The sequence below is a fragment of the Ursus americanus genome, chromosome 19, assembly GCF_024610735.1.
Source record: "Ursus americanus isolate L20-20 chromosome 19, mUrsAme1.1.p, whole genome shotgun sequence".
Taxonomy (NCBI): Eukaryota; Metazoa; Chordata; class Mammalia; order Carnivora; family Ursidae; genus Ursus; species Ursus americanus.
The window spans coordinates 12,668,370-12,691,484 of record NC_142145.1 but is presented as its reverse complement, the minus strand read 5'-3'; the positions used below and the strand labels follow the sequence as shown (position 1 = coordinate 12,691,484).

Sequence of the window (23,115 nt, the reverse complement as noted above, 5' to 3'; positions counted from 1 at the left end):
GGTGTTAAGCACTTTGTCTAGGACGGCTCAAACAAGGAGAGGCACAGTGAGTTTCCCAATGTCTGACTGTGCCCCTAAACCCACATTTCCCCACGAGAGCTGGAGAGTGTAATTTTTGAAAGGCATCCTGCCACATTACCCTCTGATGACCTGCTTACCTCCACTTGCTCCGCTGATGCCCGAGAGTCTACCTTCAGAGTTCAACTCATTTAGTTTATGACTCTGATCCTGGTTAATAATAACCAGGCATCCGGGGAAGGGAAGCTATCAGTCAATCTTAGTTTGGCAAAACGAGGTGCTCTCATTCACTTAACAAGCATTTATTGACTGCATACTGTCTATCAAGTGCGCACCAAGTGTTGGTGTTACGAGAATGAACGAGGCTTGGTCTTTATCCTTGAGATCCTTGTAGTCAGATCGAAAAGACCACGCAATAAACAGCTGATCGTGAACACGTATGGTAAATGAACACCAGGGAATCTTAGTGAGCACAGCGGAGAAGCAGTTGGCCTAGTTGCAGGTACTTTCCTGGGAACAGATTGCTAGGAAGCGTGTTAGTCCCACCGGATGAAGGAGCTGCAGGCAGGCAGGAAATCCGGCCTCTGCAGGAGCCGAGCTGTGGAATCCTAATCCCTGGGAACTTCATCCAGCACTTCGTCCTATCAGTTTGGTATTACGTATTTTGCTAAGCAGAATTTTATTTAATTTACAGACCCTCTTCCTTTGTGATCACCGCTCTGTTTAACAGGCACTACCTCTTGGGCTTTTGGCGTTCTAGAAGGATGACCTATCCCAGTAGATGGGGAATGGTAAAGGTTTGGGAGCTTTTCATGGCACACCCTATTTGAGAAGTATGAATCATTACGACCATCATATATTCCTTCTATTTCATATCATATTTCATCTTCCGGTCCCACGTGGCCTCCCAGGGTTGCCCTTCTGTATGTACGAATGTATGTATTTAGCCCAAGGCAGGATCCGCCGACAGCCCTTCCTGCCTGAGCATGTCGGAGGCCTTTGGAAGCTGTGCAGACAACAGCAACTTCAGCCTGAATCATTTTTTTTCACTCATGGACCAGCTGCCAAGAGGTATGAGTAAGAGCTGGGAGTGCATGAGTGGGAGGGCGGCGGGAGTGCAGGCTGGGAGTGGTCACCGAGGGCGTGGTGACGGTTCAGGTGAGCAAGCCTTGCCTCTGCCCGGCAGAGGGTTGTTCCTACATCAAGGTCCTTCCGCGGCCCTCACTTTCCTTTTCTCTTGCTGTGCATTTTCCAGGATAACTGTGACTCCAGGTAAGCAAAGCGTGGTGGCAGGGCTGGTGATTCCCCTTTTTCAGGAAGATTCTTAAAACCAAATAATGATTTGAGTTGCTTTGGGGTGGTGAAGGAAGTTGACATAGTGGTTATTGTCAGGGACAGGCTGTGGGCTGTCGTGCTGCTGCCTGCCACCCCCACGCGGGCAGCACTCTGAGCTCTCGGTCCTTTGGGCACTGGCAATGCCGTGTAGGGAGCGAAATCACTTAGCTGGACGAGGTGCGAATATGAAGCGATAACACGGCTAGGAGGTTTGGGTGGTGGTGGTGGGGGGGCTGTGTGACAGTGATTTCTGGAGGGGAAGGTCTTTCTGAGGACCTCTTCAGCCCTGTCTGGGAATTCACAATGAATTTTGTAATGCTAGCTTCAGAAAGGGCGTGCTGCTGGAAACCTGGAGAGACTTGGAAGGCATGTGAGTGTCTGGCTCCCCTTCCTGGTTGGGTGAGAGTCTGATTTTGGAACCGTTCTGCTTTTTGGCATTCTTAAGCACCCATCAGTGTTCGCTTACTAGCACCCACATTCTTCCAGGCAGGGAGTACTCTTTCTCTCTATTCCTAGGTTTCAGGACACTTGAAACAAGTTGCGTATTTCCCATGTGTGTTCTTGGGCAGCATGTCAGATGGGCTGGTTCATAGTTTCTTCCTCATAGACACTGTGGTTTTTGTGGCTTCGTGGAAGCGTATCATACTAAAGATCAATTTAAGAGGCCAGGCTGTTCTGTTGGCTTGTACTCAGATGAGGTACAGATTTGCAGAGCTGAGGGGTTTAGCCACACTCCGGCTCAGCCCTTTATGTTGTGGAAGATGAGTGGAGGCTCACAAAGGTGAAGTGGTGTCCACAGTCACACAGCTTCTAAGTGTAGAAGTAGAACCTAGGTCTTCAAACTCACAGCTTGTGGACTTTTTCACAGCCCCACGGGTGCTTTTAACAACTTCTTCACCCCTACATCACCAACGAGGTTTTGAATAGAATCAGGTGGGTCTCAAACCTTAGTCCCCACCAGTCTGTGCAAGTGCTTGATGGGTTCCTTGATGGGTGGAGAGAGGGAAGCCTGCCTGAAGAAAGGATTCTCCATATGACTCAGCGGGTTTTTTTCTTTGCTTCCTAATGCCTTGAATTCTGCTACTTCAATCCCTCTGCTTCACTTTGAAGGGATGCAGTCTGAGCGATTTCGGTGAGTCTGGTGCAGCAAGCCCGACTCTAGTTTACTGTTGGGCAGCAATGGGAAGGCTCAGTGGTCAAGCTCAGGCTTCTAAACAGAGTATCTGAGCACAGGAGAGGCTCCCCCGCCATTGGCAAGTAAGCAATTGACCTTATTACTAATAGCTGCGTTGTCCTCTCCTGCTAACAAAGCACTTTTCACACATCTACTCATTTCATAACTTCACTTAATCCTCATGAGATTCTTTCACACTGTAGAAGCTGCGAGGTCTCCCATTTTCTTAATCTGGCTCTGACTTTTTCTCCTCACGAGCGCAGATAGCAGACACTGTGTTTTCAGGCATTCCATTACAGTTATTATAATAGACAAGGTTTCCTCAAGACTCAGAGATTTTTTTCACCACGTTTTTCTTCATCTGTAAACCAAGGCCAGCTAGGCTAAATGATATCCACAATAATGTGACACAGTGAAAAGTCGTTTTTAAGGAATGAAAAAATGTACATAGCCGTGTGTGTGTGTGTGTGTGCACACGCACATAGAAGAATGGATCTCTACATAAGGTGAACTTATCTTTTTCAAATATAACATGTTTGAGAGTGAAAGGGGCACTCTTGCTAATGTCAGGACTACCGGTAAACCAGGACTGTCCCAGGCAAAGTGGAACATATGGTCAACCTACCCACAAGGTCTTTCTCTCCTCCAAATCGTCGACAGATGAAAAGTTTGAGGACCATTGGCTTAGATGCATTAAAAACTTTAGCACGCAGGGGCCAGCGACCAGCTAGAGGTCTAGAGAAGTGAGCACACTACCCTGCACACATCCTAGTGTACTTGTCTCCACTCATTGGGGACCACCTGCAGTCTCTGAATTGGGTCTGTTCTCTCCGGCACACATTTTTGCATGGCTAACTCCTACTCCTTCCGGACTTGCTTTTCTGTGACTTACTTGGATGTAACTGTCTCTGAGGAGACCTCACTAAGATTTTACTGCGAGTGAGTGGTCTCCCGAGGGCTCCCACAGGAACTGGTGCCCCCATGCAAATGCCAATCGCACCATCACGCGTGTCATGCCACATGACAGCTCTACAGGGGCAGGAACCGTGTGTGTTCACTTACGACTTCCTCATGTCTAGCTCAGTGCCTGACACACAGGCGGTCCTCAGTTAATACTTGTTAAGTGAAAGTGGGGGAAAAAAGTCTCTCGGTATCTCTGAAGGGGTAATTGAGGACATGTAGGATTTTTGGAACTCTGAAGGCTTCCGAGAGAACACATGCCAGCGAAGACACAATTACTGAGAGGGAAGGTGATGAGGTGTGGTGGGGAGTACGTGGCTGGCAGCTGGTGGAAATGAAGATCTGGTTTTGTCACTCTCACTCCCCATGTGGGTGGCCTGGGACAATCACTTCATCTCTGCCCGCCTTACTTTCCTCATCTGTAACATGAAGGGGAGGAGCCAGCCTAGGTCCATTCCAAGATCTTGTCCCACTTGAAAGGTTTATGATTTTAGGACTCAGTGCACATAACAGACAACTTTGCGATAAATTCTGACAACTTTTTTGTTTGTTGCATTTGCATTTCTTACTTAAATTCCATCTCACTTTTCTCTGGTTAACATCAAAGTGCCTCTTAAACCTTTAAGTGATGAAAAGATGCAGTGTTTTCTATGTTGGAGCTGTCATGGAAATTCTCTTTATTTGTTATGATTTTCAGAAGGTTTTCATGAAAATGAAAGAAGTTCTCTCTGTAACAAAGTGAAAAGTAAAACCAAAAAAGTTGCAGCAATTTTAGCACTCTGAACATAGGTCATTAGACATGTACATTTATTATGTACCTGCATCAGGACTTGCTAATCTGTACTCTTTTCTAATTTCTACTCTTGTACGCATAATTTTTATAGCATTCGCTACCCAGAATGGTCTGTGTAGGACCTGATGCGTTTCCCCAGGCTTGTATTGCCAACATTTCTGAGATTTGCTTCCATGCTTTGTCTTGCAGCATAGCGAGCTGGCAGTTGGCTGCGGCCAGTCATCGCTTGGAACTACCTGAGACTAGATCGGCCTTAAGTGCTTTTAGGTCAGCTGTTACTAACCACCAAGCAAGTGATCAGAGTTACAACACAATTTCTGATTGATGACTTGCTTGGTGATTTTTTTGTCCCTACAACCATTTCCCCGTGCAGTCATTTTCTGCTTCTCTTGTCAAGCATCAAACAATGTTATTGCCTCTGGGACCTCAGATATTAAAGGGCTGCATGACCTTCCCCAGCTTGAAGGAGACTTTTCTGAGAAAGGATCTTGTCAGCACACCGATAAGAAGACACACCTGTTTGGACTGAGGACTCTTCATGCAAAGGACCAGACTCTTGAAAGGGAGGGTCTGCCCCTGTTGGGAAAGCCTCAGCTGATAGACGTGTACTGATTCGTATTTTCCACCAGGGGCCTGACTCTAAGTCATGAATTGCAACACAATGTTAATTATATTGTGTAATCAACTGTACTAAAAAGCACCATGATCTTGTACTCACACAGAACCCTTTAGACTAAAATTATCTTCAAATGCTATAAAGCATGAACGAAGAGTGCTTCACTTGAACGAAAGGAATATTTCCTTACCCTTCCATCCACTTCCAGGGGTTTGTAGTCAAAATTCCCTTAACAGATTACTCCAAGGCCTTCCACACAAGAAGGAAATCAAACTTTAAAAGTAAAGTTTGTTATCAATTATGCAAAATTATTCTAATTTCTCTTCTGGGTGGGAAATACATGCTGGGAAGGACTACTGATGTTTATTCAAGCAGAGCTGGTATGTTTTCATACTAGTATTAATGTGATTAGGTCTTAAGTTGTAAAAGCTTTGAGAAGTTCCCAGTGCCCTGCGTTTAGGCTTTTCTCTTTGGTGAAGAAATAGCTCATTTAGGCATCTCTCTGATGGAGAAATGACTCATGTTGAATTTTAGCCGTAGATGAAGTTAGCACTATGAATGTTAAATTTGCTGCTGGAGAAAGCCAGACTCCTTGTCCTAGAAGTCCATGACATGGATTCCCCAAACCTTTTGTGAAGTTTCTTTTAATTTTTTTTTAAGATTTTATTTATTTATTTGACGGAGAGAGAGATAGAGAGGGAATACAAGCAGGGGCAGAGGGAGAGGGAGAAGCAGGCCTCTGTCTGAGCCCCCCAATGTGGGGCTCCATCCCAGGATGCTGAGATCATGACCTGGGCCGAAGGCAAGTGCTTAGCCCACTGAGCCACCCAGGTGCCCCTGAAAATGGGCCCACTGAGAGGGTCTTAGGGACTGCCAGGGGTCTCTGGACACCACTTAGCGAACCTGTATCAGACGAGAGACCTCAGACAAGCCTAGGTGCCTACTCACTGTTCTCTCCACTTTCCCAGGCTCCATATTTTTAGCTGAACCCACCTTCTGCCTTTTCTTTAACTCCTCTGTGACTTGTTGCACTGCTCACATAGCACAGGAAGCCCCGCATTCTGCTTATTTGTCTCCGTATCCACCCAAAGGGATCGCAGCCTCAGAGAAGGAGGGACTCAGTTGATACACCTAATACTGTGTGGTGTGTCTTCCACGTTGTAGGTATGTACTCACAACAAAAACAGTAACAGCTGTGTTTTTTCAGTGTTGCTATGTGCTAGGTGCCCTCCTAAGGCATGGCTGGCTGTATGAGTCTCCTAGGGCTGCTCACGGATTGTGGGGCTTAGAACAATAGAAATGTATTCTTCCACAGTTCTGGAGACCAGAAGCCCGAAATCAAGGTGTTGGCAGGGCCCTGCTCTCCCTGCGAGCTGTAGGGGAGAATCCGTCCCATGCTTTCCTCTCAGCTTCTGGTGTTGCCCATGATCCTTGGTGTTGCTAGAAGCGTCTCTTCGATCTCCTCCTCTGCTGTCTGTGGCTTTCTCCCTGTGTGTCATCACACCCTCTTCCCTTTGTGCATGTCTGTCTCTGTGTTTTTTCTCTTGCTCTTACAAGGACCTCGGTCATATTGGATTACGGCCATCCTAGTAACCCTAACTTGATTAAATCTGCAAAGATCCCATTTCCAAATAAGATCCCGTTCACGGGTACCCAGGAGTGGGACTTCAACATATCTTTTTGGGGGACACGTTTCAACCCATAATACTTACTAAATATTAAGTTGAACCACACAGACTTGCCGTGATTTGACTGTTTTTCATCTGCAGAAACACTAATTTGGTGTGGTTTAACCTAAATCCTAATTGAAACAAAATCGGTAAATAAAACCAATTGATTTTGATCAGTGTTGTCACCTGTCAGCCAATATAACCTCATCCTTGTCCTTTGCTCCAGGCCCACAATGGATGCTCTACGACTGGCAAATTCGGCCTTTGCAGTTGACCTGTTCAAACAGCTGTGTGAAAAGGAGCCAGCGGGCAATGTCCTCTTCTCTCCAATCTGTCTCTCCACCTCTCTGTCACTTGCTCAAGTAGGCGCCAAAGGGGACACAGCGAATGAAATTGAACAGGTAAGCTCCGTACCTTGTTTCTGCTTTGAGTGCGAACAGGCTTATTAGAACACATAGGCAGTGCCTTGGGAGAATGAATGGGGGCTCTTGGAGAAAATTGTTCAGGATTGAGAGTTGTGCTATTTCGAGCACCCTCTTAATCAGTCTTTAAACGTGAAAGTTCATTAATCTGTCCTGCAACCCACATTTACAAGTACCATGTTGTGATGGAGAACCCGGGACCTGCTAGGCAATCACAATCTTTATACTAACGGGTGGCCTTCGGCAAGTCTACCTGTTACATTATAAGGGTACATCAGGATGGTGTTTGTTAAATGTGCCACTGCAAATACCCCCCGTCTTAGGCACAAAATTTGACAGCGTCATGCTTTATTTTAAGTTGCAGGCTCAACTGCATTCTACTCTATAATATATTCTACCCTATAATATAGTAATATATCCATATTAGATACATATATCTGTGTTTACGTTGGTACAGAAATAACATTAAAAATTTTCCACCTTCAGGTAACAGGGATGAATAAGAAGATGGATTGTGCTTGCTTGCTTTCTTTCTTTTTTTTTTTTTTAAGATTTTATTTATTTATTTGACAGAGATAGAGACAGCCAGCAAGAGAGGGAACACAAGCAGGGGGAGTGGGAGAGGAAGAAGCAGGCTCATAGCAGAAGAGCCTGATGTGGGGCTCGATCCCATAACGCCGGGATCACGCCCTGAGCCGAAGGCAGACGCTTAACCGCTGTGCCACCCAGGTGCCCTGGATTGTGCTTTCTTACGTTTCAGAATACTCCCTAGGGCTTGAGTATCCCATTCGAGAAGAATGGACTAAAATGTTTGCACCCCTCCCCCATATGTTTATAGTTGTATGCAGACACACGTGTGTGTGTGTGTGTGCATGTGTATTTTTTTTTTTTTTACAGTTTCTTTTTTGGCTATGGTTGACTAGCTTTGTAAAATTCTTAGACCTTCAAATGAGGTGATCTTCCAGATTGTACATCATTTACCTTTATTTCAGTTGATCATTATTTTTAATTGTGATATAGTTGGCATATAACATATTAGTTTTAGGTGTACAATATAATGATTTGATATCTGCATATGTTGTTAAATGATCACCGTAATAAGCAGCATCTGTCACCTTACATTGTTACAAATTTTTTTGTCTTGTATGAGAAGTTTTGAGACCTACTGTCTTAGCAACTTTCAAATGTACAATACAGTAATTATTAACTATAGTCACCCTGCTGTACATTACATTCCCATGAATTATTTATTTGATGCCTAGAAATTGTGTCCCCTTTACCCATCTCCCCCTTAGATAGTAGGTAGATATGTTTCTACTTCCATTCCAATATTATTTTTATGTTGGCCATTTTAAGTTCAATAGAATCTTTTTTCCTTTCAACTCACAAGCATTTAAAAAAGGAACGTCTTCTTATATCCATAAATTCCCAGAAAGTATGAGCCACAAAATATCATTTGGGTCAGGATGAAGAATTTATACTCGAAACTGAGCGGAGCTTGAAAAAGAAACTTCAGTTGTGGACAGAACACCTGTCTCTTCTCATCTGTCCTTCACTCCTGACTCCCCCACCCCTCTACCCCTATGCCATTTCTCCTTCCTCCTTCCTCATCTCCCCTTAGAGAAGGAATAGGAAAGAGAACTTCCTGGTAGTGGGTCTGTTCTCAATAATAAAGCTCTTTTCAGTACCTGCAATTGTTTTCCTATAGTGGTTACCTGGGTTCCTTAATTTTCTGGTCTTTATACCTGTCGTTAGGCATGAGAGCTATGCACTGCCTTGGACCAGCCAATTTGACACTCCCCGCTGAGCATGGAGCCCAACGCAGGGCTCGATCTCACAACCCTGAGATCATGACCTGAGCCAAAATCGAGAGTTGAGTGCTTAACTGACCAAGCCACCCAGGCACCCCTGTGACTCCCTCTTTGAGAGAGTAGTGTGAAAGAGGCCCCCTGCCGTACTAAGGTTTTGTGTCATCGGCACAGTGTGCCCATTTAGTGACAGTACCTGAGGTGTGGCAGTCAGGGCGGTTATCATGACTTAGGAGTGAGGAGAGGATCACCTTATGCTGACATCACGTTTTGGGGCACCATGAAGCAGAGGAGCTGCTGGGCTATGGGTTGGAACAAAAGAAGAGTTAGGACCAAAATGGAAGGATTCGAGTCTTCCAGAAGATAGCACTGAAGTTTTAAGTGACTTCAAATATTACTATAAGAATAATTATTAACATTTTTGAATCCATATGATGTTTTAGGTGTTTTGCATACAATGTCTGTAATGGTCATACTAACTCAGAAAAGTAGGTATTCTCAGTCCCTTTTACAGAGGGGAATGTGAATCTCTGAAGACCCAGGCAAGATTACATTTCCAGTGGGTACAAGCTGGGATTCCAAGGCGGGCTCTCGGACTGTAGCCCACCCAGGGCAGCCAACCGTGGATGGTGGCTGCCTCCCATCAGCGAAGAGTCAGCACATTTGGTTAGAGCAACGGAAGGGGCTAGACTGACCCTGGCTAGAGACACTTCTCTCCCTGGATCTGATACCTGCCTAATGATTCTCTCTCTTGGTATTCATCTCTCTCTGCTTGTGTCTCAGCTGGGTAGACATCATAACCCAGCTTTACTCCTTCCCAAGTTCAAAAAGCCTTCTGTACGAGCATCAGAGACATCATTTTGAGGAATGGGCAAAATTTCCCCATCGTTGAATAAAGAGAAGACTATAATGGCAGTGTTTCTCAAATGGGGACAGTTCTGTTCCCTCCCATCCCAGGGACATTTGGTGATGCCTGGAGACATTTTTGGTTGTCATGAATGGAGGAAGGAGTATTATGGGCAGTCGGTCAGGAATGCTGCTAAGCTGTCTACAGTACCCAGGACAGCACCCCAAGAAGAATTATCCAGCCCCTAATGTCAATAATACTCAGGTTGAAAAGCCTCCCTTTATGGGGGCAAATGAGCAGGGAGATGCTCATCCCCGGCCCCCCCCCCCCCCGGGCTGTGGACCATTGTCCCGTAGCCACTGCAGTAGGAAAAGGCAATGCTTCATGGGTAATGGATTTTCTTCTCTTCACAGGTCCTTCATTTTGAAAATATCAAAGACATACCCTTTGGATTTCAAACAGTAACATCGGATGTGAACAAACTTAGTTCCTTTTACTCACTGAAACTAATCAAACGGCTCTACGTAGACAAATCTCTGAACCCTTCTACTGTAAGTGGGTTAACTCAAGTAGCCCAATTCCACTTTTTACGAGGAGTGGCGTTTTCACGCGGTTAGACCCATAGCTTCGTTGTCAGTGACGTTCACGTTTAGGATGATCGTTTAGGATTTCAGGCTTATCAAAAATAAGTCGGTCCTAGTGGAGAATGTGGGGGGGGGTCTCCTGATCAGCTGAGGGGACCCCCCAAAGGTGGGGTGACCCGATCGGGTGGAGGCTGGCAGCTCGGGTGGTGAAAGCATTCACCCAAGGCCGAATAAAGGTGATGGAAGTTTACTGAATATACCGCAGGGAGTGGCGGGCAGGGCAGCAAGGGAGAGGCTGTCTGCCAACGAGGCAGGGGTGAGGGGTTGTAGTTAAGGGGCAGGTGAGGAGGTATGGAACGTATGGAATTTTCCTGTTTGGGTTCCTGTGTCTGGGTGTAAGTAACCCGTGGGTCAGGTAGGGCTTGTGGATATTTTGAGGGGGGGTCGCCTAATGGGGCTCCGTGTATTTAGCCAGGGAGTAGGGGGTCCCTGTGGGCCCTTCTGCCTTCCTCAGGCTTCCATGTTGATTGCCTAAAAGTGGCCCCTACAGAGAGGCTGAAAATAGCGGGAATCACATGTAGCTAGAATCACATTACAGTCACATTACAGCTCAAAATGTAGAAAAGCTTGTGGGTTTCCTTTTCCCTCTCAAACATACCTAAATCTCACCCCTCCTTCTAGTGTCCTCACTGAGAGGACTAGAGAATGCGGGTATTAACTCTCTAGTAAATATGTCTCCATAGATGCAAGACAGCTCACGCGTTAAGCCTCTTTCTCCTTAAACAGCAGGGCCGGTGGCCTGGGTCAACATTTTAAGTTCTCCACCTCATTTGTTCATGCCCACAATGTTCTCTTGATGTTTCTCAAAATCAGTAAGAAAAGTAGCAACTGCATGAATCAGTCACAAATTGGTTTTGTTTGCTTTCCTAGGCCGGTCCCGTGGGCATCTATCCAAGGTAGCCCTACGTATTTAATTTCAGCTGTTTCTTGAAGGAATCATACAAAGTACACTGTAGTATCCTTACATTTGACCCCAGAGTATTTCGTAATATTTTTTAAAATCTGTATTTGAAACGCAAAGCCGGCATCCTAGACTACGTAGAGTTTCTTTCTCTACTCTAGTAATGTGGAGTTGATTCCGTTTGTGTTTGCATGGTCAGAATTTCAGTCTTTCCACCTGTAAAACGTAGACTGCCAGTTAAATAGTTTACCATAGTTCTACTACTTTCTGCTGTACTGTTTGTTTTTCTGGTTGAGATTTTTTTTTAAGATTTTTATTTATTTATTTGAAGAGAGACAGAGATGGTGACTGAAATAGCGAGAGAGATGGGGGGGGGGAGGAGAGGGAGAAGCAGGCTCCCCGCTGAGTGGGAAGCCCCATGCAGGGCTCCATCCCAGGACTCTGGGATCATGACCTGAGCTGAAGGCAGACGCTTAACTGAATGAGCCACCCAGGTGCCCCTGGTCCAGATCTTTTGAGGACAGGAGTCACTAGATATTATTGTGACTTTATTCGTATTGCGTGAAGACATATATACACAGCCTTCTTTTCAGCCTACTATCACCCAGGGAATTAAAAAAAAAAATACTGAGATGTGAATTGGGGTCTGAGTATGGACAAATTTTAAGAGCTCCCTAGGTGGTCCTGCAGGAGATGCTTAATACATTCTGTAGCTAGCCTTGAGGAGCAGGGAGCTCTTTACCTTGCCGAGGCTCTCGTGCTCTCGGGCGGCCCCAGCTCTCTCAGTCAAGGGCAACGCTCAGTCCCGAGGTTGGGTTGCTGTTAACGAAAGCAAACTGGCTGAGGCTGTAGCTGCTGTCAAGAAATTCAAGGGACCCCTGTGCCTAGGACATTTAATCAGGTATGTTTCGTTTGGTTGAACTTCCATTTCACCTTTTGAGTTATTTCAACCAAACGTGGAGTTGAAAGAATTTTTTTTAAAGTCTACTTATTTATTAAAAATTTTATTTATATGGTTATTTTTAGAAAAAGAGAGAGACAAGGGGAGGAGCAGAGAGAAAGGGACAAGCAGACTCTGTGCTACGCGTGGAGTCCAACGTGGGGCTTGATCTCATGACCCTGAGATCATGACCTGAGCAGAAATCAAGAGTAGGATGTTTAAGGGACTGAGTCACCCAGGTGCCCTGAAAGACATTTTTTTAAAGACTGCTTTCCATTCCTCCTGCTGGGTGTGTATCATTTGCAAATTTACTGGTAATAGAACAAACAAGTGTGGGGGAGGGGGACCACCTGCATCAGAACTACCTGCTAAAAGTGCACATTCCTGGCCTCAGATCACTTGAATCAAGATCAATAGGGATGGGATTTGGGGTTTTGCATTTTTAGCAGGCATGTGATAGAATCCCTGCTGTTTTCTCTAGAGTCTGTATTAATTTCAGTGGGGATAGGAGTTTTCTACTCACAGAGTTCTCTTTTCTGTACATTTCTTCTTTTTTAATATATAAATTGAGGTTATATTCCTCTTGGAGCATTTTATATTGTTTTTAAAATTTTTAAAAAAGATTTTATTTGTTTATTTGACAGAGAGAGAGAGCACAAGTAGGCAGAGCAGTAGGTAAAGGGAGAGGGAGAAGCAGGCTCCCCACTGAGCAGGGAGCCCAGTGTGGGGCTCGATCCCAGGACCCTGAGATCATGACCTGAGCTGAAGGCAGACACTTAACCTACTGGGCCACCCATTTCTTCTATTCTAAGATACACACACACACACACATACACACACACACACACACACACATTTAATGTTTCTAATTTGGAATTCATATTATCATTGTTGCATACATTTAATGTAGTGTTTCTTTTTCCCCCCAAAGCTGCTACTACATTGATGGAGGGATTTAATAATTGATATTGCCTTAGAATTGAAGAAATGAAACACTTTATGCTAAGAACATTCATTGATTTCCACGGGAAGTTTCCATTTATGCAGTGTTACCGATTTTGAAAGGGTAGTCACCAACCTGGACACCTACAAATCCTCTAGTTAGAATTGTGGAAGGACGCAATGGTTTGACTATGGACTTTAGGTACTTTGTGATTTTATGAACTGGATGTTTTTCAGGAGTTCATCAGCTCTACGAAGAGACCCTACGCGAAGGAAATGGAAACTGTTGACTTCAAAGACAAATTGGAAGAAACAAAAGGTCAGATCAACCAGTCCATCAAGGATCTCACGGATGGCAAGTATCCTTTACTTACTTGGACCCTGTCTTCTCAGGAATCTTTCTGCTAAGCATAAACTTGAACATCTGAGGCTTCCTCAGATGTTTTTGGTAGGCAGGCTAAATTCTTGCCCTTCCAGCCATTTCAAACATGCGGAAGGATTCCCAGGCTTGTCCTACATCATCTTACGCTTGGCAGGAATTCCTGGTGCTTCCGTTTCGGTCCACTGTGCTGTGCTCCACAGTGAGCTACCAGCTCCCGCATGCCTGCGGGAGTCCCAGCTGTGCCTCTGACAGAGGGTGGCTTCCAGCAAGTCACTGGCCGCTTTCTCAATCTGGAAACGAAGGGTGTGGGCTTTAACTTGGTGCCTGAGGCCAACTTCAGTTCCCCTGCTGTGGTCTGGGGAGGGACATACTTCTCGAGCAAGGCAGACTCGCTTCCTGTGTGAATGGCCAGCGGGATCCTGTCGTGGTGCTAACCCAGAAATAACAGAGTCCTCCCCACAACTGCAGAGTGAGACCATGGAGAGAACTTGGTCTTGGAGACCTTCAAGACCTGGATTCAAATCCAGACGCTGCCACTTTGAACTGAGTTCCTTGGGTAGGGACCTCAGTTTACTGACTTGTAAAATGGGGCAGATGTTATCTGATTATTTTTCACATGGTTGTTGTGAGGATCAAGTTCAATCTATAGGGTAACAAATAATATATGATCACCAAGAAAATATATGGGAGCCATAGCTATGCATGCACACACACAAATGTATACATACATATGTATCTGTTACTGAAATGATGCTTCTTTGCCTTCATAGGTAAAGAGAAAACTGGTGTAAGTAACACCAAGTTAAGCACAGTTTAAAGATTTATAAGCAAAAAGCAGTTGCTGTTTAAACTGCTGTGTAACAGTTTTGCTTCTAGAATTGCCAGATAATTGTATTTTCTCTATAAGGACCTTCGAAAAAATCTTCGTAAACCTAAGATTTTACTGGAGAAGGTGGCTTAGTGAAAAGTCCTCTGAATTTACAGTCAGAAGCTCAAGATTTAAGTTGAAACGACCACCTACTAGGTCCCCTCCTTCTCTGGTCTTTCAGTTCCTTCCTTAACATGATTAGTATTCAACCCGTCATGTAACATTGGCAGGACCGGTTACATGAGCTCAGTGCAAAATGCAAATGCAGGGCCCATTTTTAAAAAATGTATTAAGGACATCAAGGTGGTGATAGAGGAGCAGGAAACCAGAACAGGGCTCTGCACACTGATGTCACAGGTCTGTGGAGTGGGCCCTGAACTGCAGTGCGGAAGATCCCAGGGATTAGGTAAATGAAAATCCCTTGGAAAAAATGTCAGTGCTATTCATATGTGAGGACTTCTTCGTTTTATGACAAAGGAGGGAGCTGTTGTTCCTGTTGGGGACTGGATCTCTGCAGTAATGACCCTGCCCACTTTGATGCAAACGCATTTGCAACAGTGCCCTCTGGGGAGGGCGAGGTCAGCTGTAGGGTGAAGGGCTCAGCTCAGCCCCGTACAGAGGCACTTTCCAGGCCAGTGAGCCTCCCCGAGCCCTAATTTCCTTAAGTATAAAATGGTGATAATGATCTTGGCCTTCCAGGATCGCTGTGAGGTAATGCACGTGAAAAGGTTAAAATTACACTCGTGCATTTTCATTCCAGAGCACAGGCTGTGGAGTCCGAAAGCCTCATCTCTGAATCCTGAACCCGACCTTGCTCATGTGTCATCTTGGGCAAGTGACTTCACCCCCACGTCTCAGCTTCCTCATCTGTAAAATGGGGAGAAATACGTGCTATTGTGCCTGGGGAACATCTAGCACGCTCGCTGGCACAGGATAGGCATTTGAAAGTGGTGGCTTGTGCTTCTCTTCTTCCTGTTCTTCCTTTCTTTTCCCTCCCTTCCCCTCTGCTCTCTCCCCGCTAGGTCTCTTTGCTAAGTGTTCCTGTGGCAAGATAGGAGGAGAGAAAGAAACCCTTCTGAAATGAGGCGTGTGGGCTACCAGACCTTGGGCGGGTGGCTCCAGCAGTGATAAATACCCAGGGAGCCGACGTGCGTGTGGATGTGGGATGTGGTTTGGAAGAATGACAGGTGCAATCTGGGGTTTCCTACAATTGTTTGCAGGTCGCTTTGAGAACATCTTGGCTGACAACAGTGTCAGTGACCAGACCAAAATCCTTGTGGTTAATGCTGCCTACTTCGTTGGGAAGTGGATGAAGAAATTTCCTGAATCCGAAACCAAAGAATGCCCGTTCAGAATCAACAAGGTATGGGGGAGGGGCAGGGGGCAGCCGGTCAGAGGCTCCCAGCTATAGATCCGAAAAATCATAGCAACAGACGGGACCATAGGGTTTCACTCCTGTGGGGACAGTTGAGGCACAGGAGATAGTGTGCCTTCCCTGAGACTAACGGCTGGGAGGAAGGTAGCAGACAAAGTACCATAATCCAGAGACACGCCCTCTTTTCCAGAATGTTTAGATTGTTTTGCTGGTGGTTGGCTTTCCTCCCTAGGAAGGGCTGGCACGGGGGCCTGAGTTCTGTGTAAGCAAAACCTGAAACAGTTTGCTGATGGTGGGTGTCCTAGCGGCCGCAGGGCCAGCCCGGACACGATCTACTCTGGGTGATAGTCAGTGAGCGCGCTGTGGGCTTTGGCGCTCAGCACCCCAGATGTGTCGTTTTTGCGTCTAGCAAAGCATGACTGGGCAGAAAGGAGTAGGAATGTGTGCTACTCCTTTGTTGTGATTCAGTCGTAAAGCTGGGTCCTGCCAGATCCTGGAGACTCGGACTCTAGGAAGAGAAAGAATAAGGATTTGAAATGTCATTGATCTTTCTGTGTTTCATCTAACCGAGCAGTAAAACACGGCTCCAGGCTGTGTGGGGATACGCCCTCCTTTTGAATGCAGACTTTTCTTTTGTTTCCTTTGTATTGCTTTTGTAGCCCCTGAACTTTTCCAGTGACGTTACTAACCCCGCCCCCCACCTCACTGGTCCCTTGGTGTTTCCTTTAAGGGTAGACTAAGTTGATGAAGTTATATTATTAGAAGTTTGGTATAGTGCTTATGCAGACAAAGTGAATATACACGCGCACATTTCTTGGAATGGTCCTTATTTAGTCCTGTGTTCAGAAGATAGGTCTCTCGGTTTAGGTTTCAGAAGTGGGATTATTGTATCCATATTTGGTGCTCATAAGTGAAATCGGTGATGGTTTTGGTGGCCACAACTATATGCAAATTCATATGACTAGCGGTCTAACTTGGTGTAGATTTTTAGATAAATCTATATCTTCTTTAAGAGAAATAAATGCAAGAACCCGCAGTTAATTTCAAAAGGAGTATGTTTTTCTATCACAGTTATGTTTCCGGTTGTACACAGAATCAAAGTCTCTAGTTATCTATCAGCCAAATATTTAGTGAGTGACTACTACGTTCCAGAATCTACCAAGATAATAAGACATGGTTTCTGCTTTGACCGTGGCCTAGTTGGGGTGGGGGGTGGAAAGACAGTCACATAAATAAATATTGTAACCATGTGACAAATACTGAAATAGAAGTGCTACAAAAAGTAAAATATGGTCTCGCTCTGCTTGAGAAAGGTGTTGGGGGAAATGCAGTTTACTGTTTGAAGATCCCAGATAAAAGTTTTACTGCAATATCATCCTCCAGGCCTGAGAGGAAGTTTGAAATCTCCCCTAAAAGAGATTCAGTTAATAGGCAAATGTCCCATAGGAGGTGTAGATTGAAATAAGAGGTCACACTAAATCACTATCAGTCTCTTCCTCTTGAGTATGAACTAATTTTCCTTCAGAAAATCAGTGTCTTTGTAGTAGAGAGACAGAGCCAAATATTAATGGGGGCAGAGAAGGAAGGGCCTGGAGAGAAAGGCCTGGGCACTAAGCTCTTTTTTGAGGAGTGTGGAATGCACTTCGAGATAATTCTGTTACTTAATATTCCCATTTAAAAAATTATGAACTATTTCAAGCATACAGAAAATTATAGGAATAATAAAACAAACACCGTTGTACCCAACAACCAGCTTTGTAAATCTTTATATTTTGTCTTATTTCAGATATTTGAAAGAAAAAAATAGAGCAACAGATGGGGCCCTGTGCAGCCCCTCCCCTCCCATGTCCTTCTCTCTTCCTCCCCAGAGGCAGCGATCATTCTGAAATGTCCAATTCCCTCATTCTACTGACAGGGAAACTGAGGCCCAGAGAAGTTGAGTGACTTGTGCAAGATCACGGCATCTGTTTATGTCACATTTGAGACTGAAACCCAAGGTTCTGAACTCTAATCCAGACTCTTCATCTGCTCAGGTCCGAGTAGGTTGGCTGTACAGGAAGAGGGTGACAAAACCAAAGGAGAACAGAGAACAAAACCAATGTGAAGTTTGTCCTGCTACCTGCCGAGTGTTCTCTCTTTCGTATTCTAGTAGGAAAAGCTGCATAAAGGAGACGTGTGCTTTGCACTAGAACTTACTTTCAAGTCAGCTCCAGCGGGAATGAGCTTGTACTTACGAGCTTCTATAAAGACTGAGTCAAAATGTCCCTGTGTTTTCAGTCTTACTGTCTTATGGTTAATGTTTTATATACGCAAGTACAGTATTATGTATAGTTCCTGAAACAGATTGGAATTATGAGGCCTGTGAATAACTTTTCAAAGGAAGTCATTAACTCTCAGGGGCTGGTCTGATGGTTTGGGTCCAGATGGGGGATTGCGCCGTTACGGTCTGAAACCGTAACAAGAACAAATGTGTGTGTGTGTGTATTTGTGCTTGTGTAACTTGGAAAGCAAGCGGTCCAAATTTCTTCTCCTCTTACAGACGGACACCAGGCCTGTGCAGATGATGAGTATGGAGGCCACGTTCTGTATGGGCAACGTCGACGGTATCAATTGTAAGATCATAGAGCTTCCCTTTCAAAATAAGCATCTCAGCATGCTCATTCTGCTGCCCAAGGATGTGGAGGATGAGTCCACGGGCCTGGAGAAGGTGAGGAGGGAGGCGGGGGTTCAACACGCAGGTGCCACTTGCCGTGACACGGAGACGTGTGGCCGGCACGGTGTGCGGCTGTGACCCTGCCCTGCCTTCCACGTCGCTCGCTCAGTCGTCTCCAAGGGTCTTGTCGTCCTTCTGGGCCTTTCTCTTTAATAAGAAAACATTTACTCAGCACTTGTGAGGAGCCAGGACCGTGAGGTCCCACGTGCACCTTCTCACTGGTTTCTCGCCCCAGGCCCGTCCGCACCTGGGAAGCTCTCTCTGTGCTCTGTTGGCCGGGAGGTGAGGCACAGCAGGCGCGGGGCCTGGCCGCGGGCACCTAGGTCGTCAGCGGCACGGAAAGCTGGGCTTGAGCCCAGGAAGTCGGACTGTGTGTTCTTAATCTAGTCTCGGGTACCTGTGAGTAGCGCGTTGCCTCGGCGCGCCGCACCTGTCAGCACCCAGGCGCCGGTCATCTGCTCAGTACTCATCGGTCCGCAGTTTGCTTTAGGTCCGCTCCTTGTGTGTACAGTCTGTGGGCTTTGGGAAGCTCCTTTAGTGCGTACAGATCTGTGAGACTTTATTCTGCGCCGTCCTTTACGTAGGTTATTAGAGGCCCCGGGTTGACCTGGAGGTTCGTGTGCCTGTGAGTGGTGCCCTAGCTTTCGCTCCGCTCTGGAAACCCAACCAGCCCCCCACCCCCGGCCACCTGTCCCCCCTCCAGGCTTCAGTCTCCATCCCACCTGCTGCTTTGATGGTGCTCACACTTCCTCCATCCCTGGCCTGCATTGCTCTTTTATTCACTGCTCTTCCTCTTTCTCACTCTCCTCCATGCCTGGGTCTCTTTTCTCCTGCAGCCCTTGCACTTTCCCTTACGGGAAATACCCTTATACCGATCTTTTTCTGATTACAGTACAGAATGGAAGAAACTGATCTCTTGGGTCTCAGGGAGATGCAAGAAGAGCTTAGCGTTGGTCTCCTGGGGCTGCCGTAATTAAGGACCACAAACTCAGTGGCTTAAACAGCAGGAATTTATTCTCTCGCAGTGCCTGAGGCTAGAAATCCAGGTGCCAGGGGTTGGTTCCCGCTGAGGGGTGTGAGGGAGACTGTTCTAGGCCTCTCCCCTGGCTTCTGGAGATGGGCTGGCAATCTTTGGCCTTCCTTGGCTTGTAGATGTATCACTTCAGTTTTTGCCTCTGTGTTCACATGGCTTTCTCCCTGTGTGTGTGTGTGTCTAAAATTTTCCTTTTTATAAAGACACCGGTGATGTTAGGTTAGGGCCCACCCTAAAGACCTCATCTGAATGACACCCACAAGGATCCTGTTCCCACATCAGGTCATGTTCTAAGGCACTGTGAGTTAGGACTTCAACACATGAATTTATTTTGGGGGGGATACAATTCAACCCATAACACATACATAAGGGAGGGGGCAAAAAGCTTTTTTCTCTCTGAGTAGTCTTTTTGAGTTATGGATCAATTTTCTTCCCTCTCTTCATTCCCAGATAATAAGTGGACAAGAGAATATACCTTTTGGTACCTTTCGGTTCAAATATTCTAGTTACTTATGGCAATCTTTTGGTCTGAATAATTTGTCGTAAATGAAGCAGTAGTCATTGACAACATAATTATCATAGATGAACAAGAGAATCCAATGGGGCCCTCCCCCACAGAAAAACAAAACAAACAAACAAGCTTGTGCCCCGTCTGTGACCTTGCCCTGTTACTGATTTCTGTGGGGTTTCAGGTGAGTAACTTCAGTGCGGGGTTGCCCCATGATAGGAAGAGTCAAGGTACTGTCCTTCTCCCTTGTACGTGCATTTCTCCTTAGACAGTGGGGAGGTTGGCAGGGCCAGGAGCAATGTAAGATTTGCTCAGTGAAGAATTTTATGACTAAACCATTTTATGCGTCATTGCAAACCTCTCATTTCTGAAACGACCAACTGAAATGGATGCATTCATCACCTCGGGTCTTCAACAATGACCATAGACAGTTCAAGTTCTCATTTTAGAAAGAGGAATTTTAGCTTTAATTTGCATTACTAATTTTGATGCCATGCCAAGTACATGAATATTCTGGATTTCCTAGTAGAGAAGTTAAAATAAGCGTTCAAGAAATAGTGTATCTAAGAACTCTTCTAATTTTATTTTACTTCACTCTTATTTACGCAACATCATCATCTGTGTGTTCGCTTCTTCTTTACAGCTTCAAAGAAACGCCCTCAGACACTTCAGTGCAGAGGGACCATTGTTGGAGGGTGGGGTCCTGGGTGGCTGGGTGCATCTTGGGTAAGGGGAACTAGGCACATGCCCAAACTGTAGGACTGACTCCATGTTCAGTGGCCCATCTGCGCTGCTTCAACACTGGGCCCCCATGGCACTTCCTGTTTTCAATCAAACAGGATCTTTTACAACTGGGAATAAAATAAATAATAATAATTTCCTCTCCTTTGGGTCCTTCAGGTTGAACAGCAGCTCAACTCAGAGACGCTCTTGCAGTGGACCAATCCCAGCACCATGGCCAATGCCAAAGTCAAACTCTCCATTCCAAAATTTAAGGTGGAAAAGCTTGTTGATCCCAAAGCTAGTCTGGAAAACCTAGGGCTGAAAAATATCTTTAATGAGAATACATCTGATTTCTCTGGAATGTCAGAGACCAAGGGAGTGGCCCTCTCCAATGTTATTCACAGAGTGTGCTTAGAGATAACGGAAGATGGTGGGGATTCCATAGAGGTGCCAGGATCGCGAATCCTGCAACACAAGGATGAATTCAATGCTGACCACCCATTTATTTATATCATCAGGCACAACAAAACGCGAAACATCATTTTCTTTGGCAAGTTCTGTTCTCCTTAAGTGGCAGAGCCCAGGTTAAGTCCCACCTGACTTTTCTGTAAACTCTGCATCCAAAGAATCACTTTCTAAATATAATAAATTGTTAATATTGCTGGATCAGGAAGCAGCTGGTGCTTGACATGTGTAGCCCTCACACTAATAGGGCCTTCTTTCAATCCTTTCTTTTATTCTCCCTGCCCCCCATGCTGCCATAAACCACAATGCTTTTAATGAAAAGGAGTTCCCTTAGAGGAAAAATACGTACTCATCACTTGCCAAATTATCTAGGGTTACGGGCAGGAATGCAGTCTTCCGCAATGAAAATTCCTGTAAGGAGGATCTGGAGGATTTTAGAGATTCACCTTCCTTCACTGGGATACAGAATGTTCCAGGTGTTCTCACTTCCCTGAAAGACGTGGGATCCACGAAACTTTCCTGGCTCCAGCAGAACTTGGGCACATGTTCAGGCTGCTGTCGGCCCCTAGCTCTTTTTGCTTAAACTGTGGTCCCAATGTTTTCTTCCAACTCTTGACTTTTTGGGATTTTAGAAAGTTAACATGTTGCACATAGTATATGTTATGGAAGGAACTCCCTCGATAGAGTCTGGGACAGCACCCTATAAATCAACACTTTCATATTTCTGCCACAAAACATAGAATATTCACACACAATGGATAAAGACTCCCAGAAGCCCATAAGTGTCAGCTTTTACTGCCAAACGAGTGTGCCAAGAGAAAGTTTCTTGTTTACAGAAATTTTTGAAATTTTGGAAGGTTGGGGAGGGCATTGCAGACCCATAGTAGCAGAAGTGCAGCAGGTCGAGGGGAGGTTAGATTTTATTAAAAATCCACTTTCACTTTCGACAGAACACGCACGTGGTCACTTGGCTGGTGGTAGGCCACTTGATGGGCAGGGAATGTGGACAGCCTCAACGAAGCTCTGGGTGTCTGATGACCAGGGACTTCAAACACATGGGGATTTTTAAGGTAGCCGATAAAAAGTATTTTTGAGTGTTGAAGGAACTTGTCTCTTTGTCTACCGTGCTAGTGGGAAGGGGAAAGGAGCTAATGCCTTTGGAAAAGAGAATAATGGCAACTGGAGTGTTCTCGTGCCTTGACATGTATGTTTCCAGATCATGGGTTTAGTTACGGTACGTAGCTAGTTAGTAACTTACATTGACAATAATTGGTGCAGTTGGTCTGTGACGTTATCTGTGCTGCAGGTACATGGGTTAACTCACGACCAAAAGAGCACATTTGCTGAAAATGTCGCGACATTCCTTTGCCCATCTGTTCTCTGGCATTCATTGTAAATAAGTTCAACTTTCTTCTTGCTCCAAAGGTTCAATATTGAATGTCTTTTATGCCACTGACAATAAAATATTATTGAACTACATGTCTTGTTTTTTCATGACATTAGATTTACTCTTTTGAAATGGAACCAAGCTATCATTTACAAAAGCATTCCTGTAGGTAAATGCTTTCTGAGGCCACTGATGGAAAACGAAAAGGAGTAAGAATAATTACTGTTCTTATTCTCTTGTCTTCCTTTCTTCCTGCCCACCAGGCTTGCTTCCTCCCCCATTCCCTTTCATCGTGGGGGGCAAGGACCAGGGGGGTGCTGGGATTACTTTTCCCTATGTGAAAGTATGCAATGAAATGAGAGGCCTGGCAGGAGGACATGAAACTTTTCTCCAGCAGAAAAGTTCGGGCCCAGTCTCAAAATCGCATTTTATTAAGTAAGCTGTATGGGCTCAAGATATTTGTAAGTGCATTTTTCTCAATGTACATTTGTTTTAAATCAATTACACCATCCCTGAACCCAATATTCAACATAGCCCTTGTCCTGTCCCTGTGCTGTGCTCCAACAGAATGTGTCCCCTGTTACGGTAATT

At 45.3% G+C, this 23,115-nt stretch overlaps 1 protein-coding gene across 2 annotated transcripts; it reads left to right on the top strand.

The window, feature by feature from the left end:
• Positions 1 to 628: 628 nt before the first annotated feature.
• Positions 629 to 22,616, top strand: SERPINB5 (serpin family B member 5). Of its 2 annotated transcripts, none has more exons than XM_087869757.1 (7): positions 629 to 1,089; positions 6,793 to 6,967; positions 10,057 to 10,194; positions 13,308 to 13,425; positions 15,541 to 15,683; positions 18,235 to 18,402; positions 20,850 to 22,616. In XM_087869757.1, exons 1-7 carry the CDS (start codon positions 800 to 802, stop codon positions 21,240 to 21,242), a joined length of 1,425 nt encoding a protein of 474 aa, XP_087725883.1. In that variant the 5' UTR covers positions 629 to 799; the 3' UTR covers positions 21,243 to 22,616. The 2 variants fall into 2 exon arrangements, with proteins under 2 accessions (XP_087725883.1, XP_045646314.2); XM_045790358.2 differs by lacking the exon at positions 629 to 1,089 and adding an exon at positions 1,159 to 1,290.
• The last annotated feature ends 499 nt before the right edge of the window (positions 22,617 to 23,115 follow it).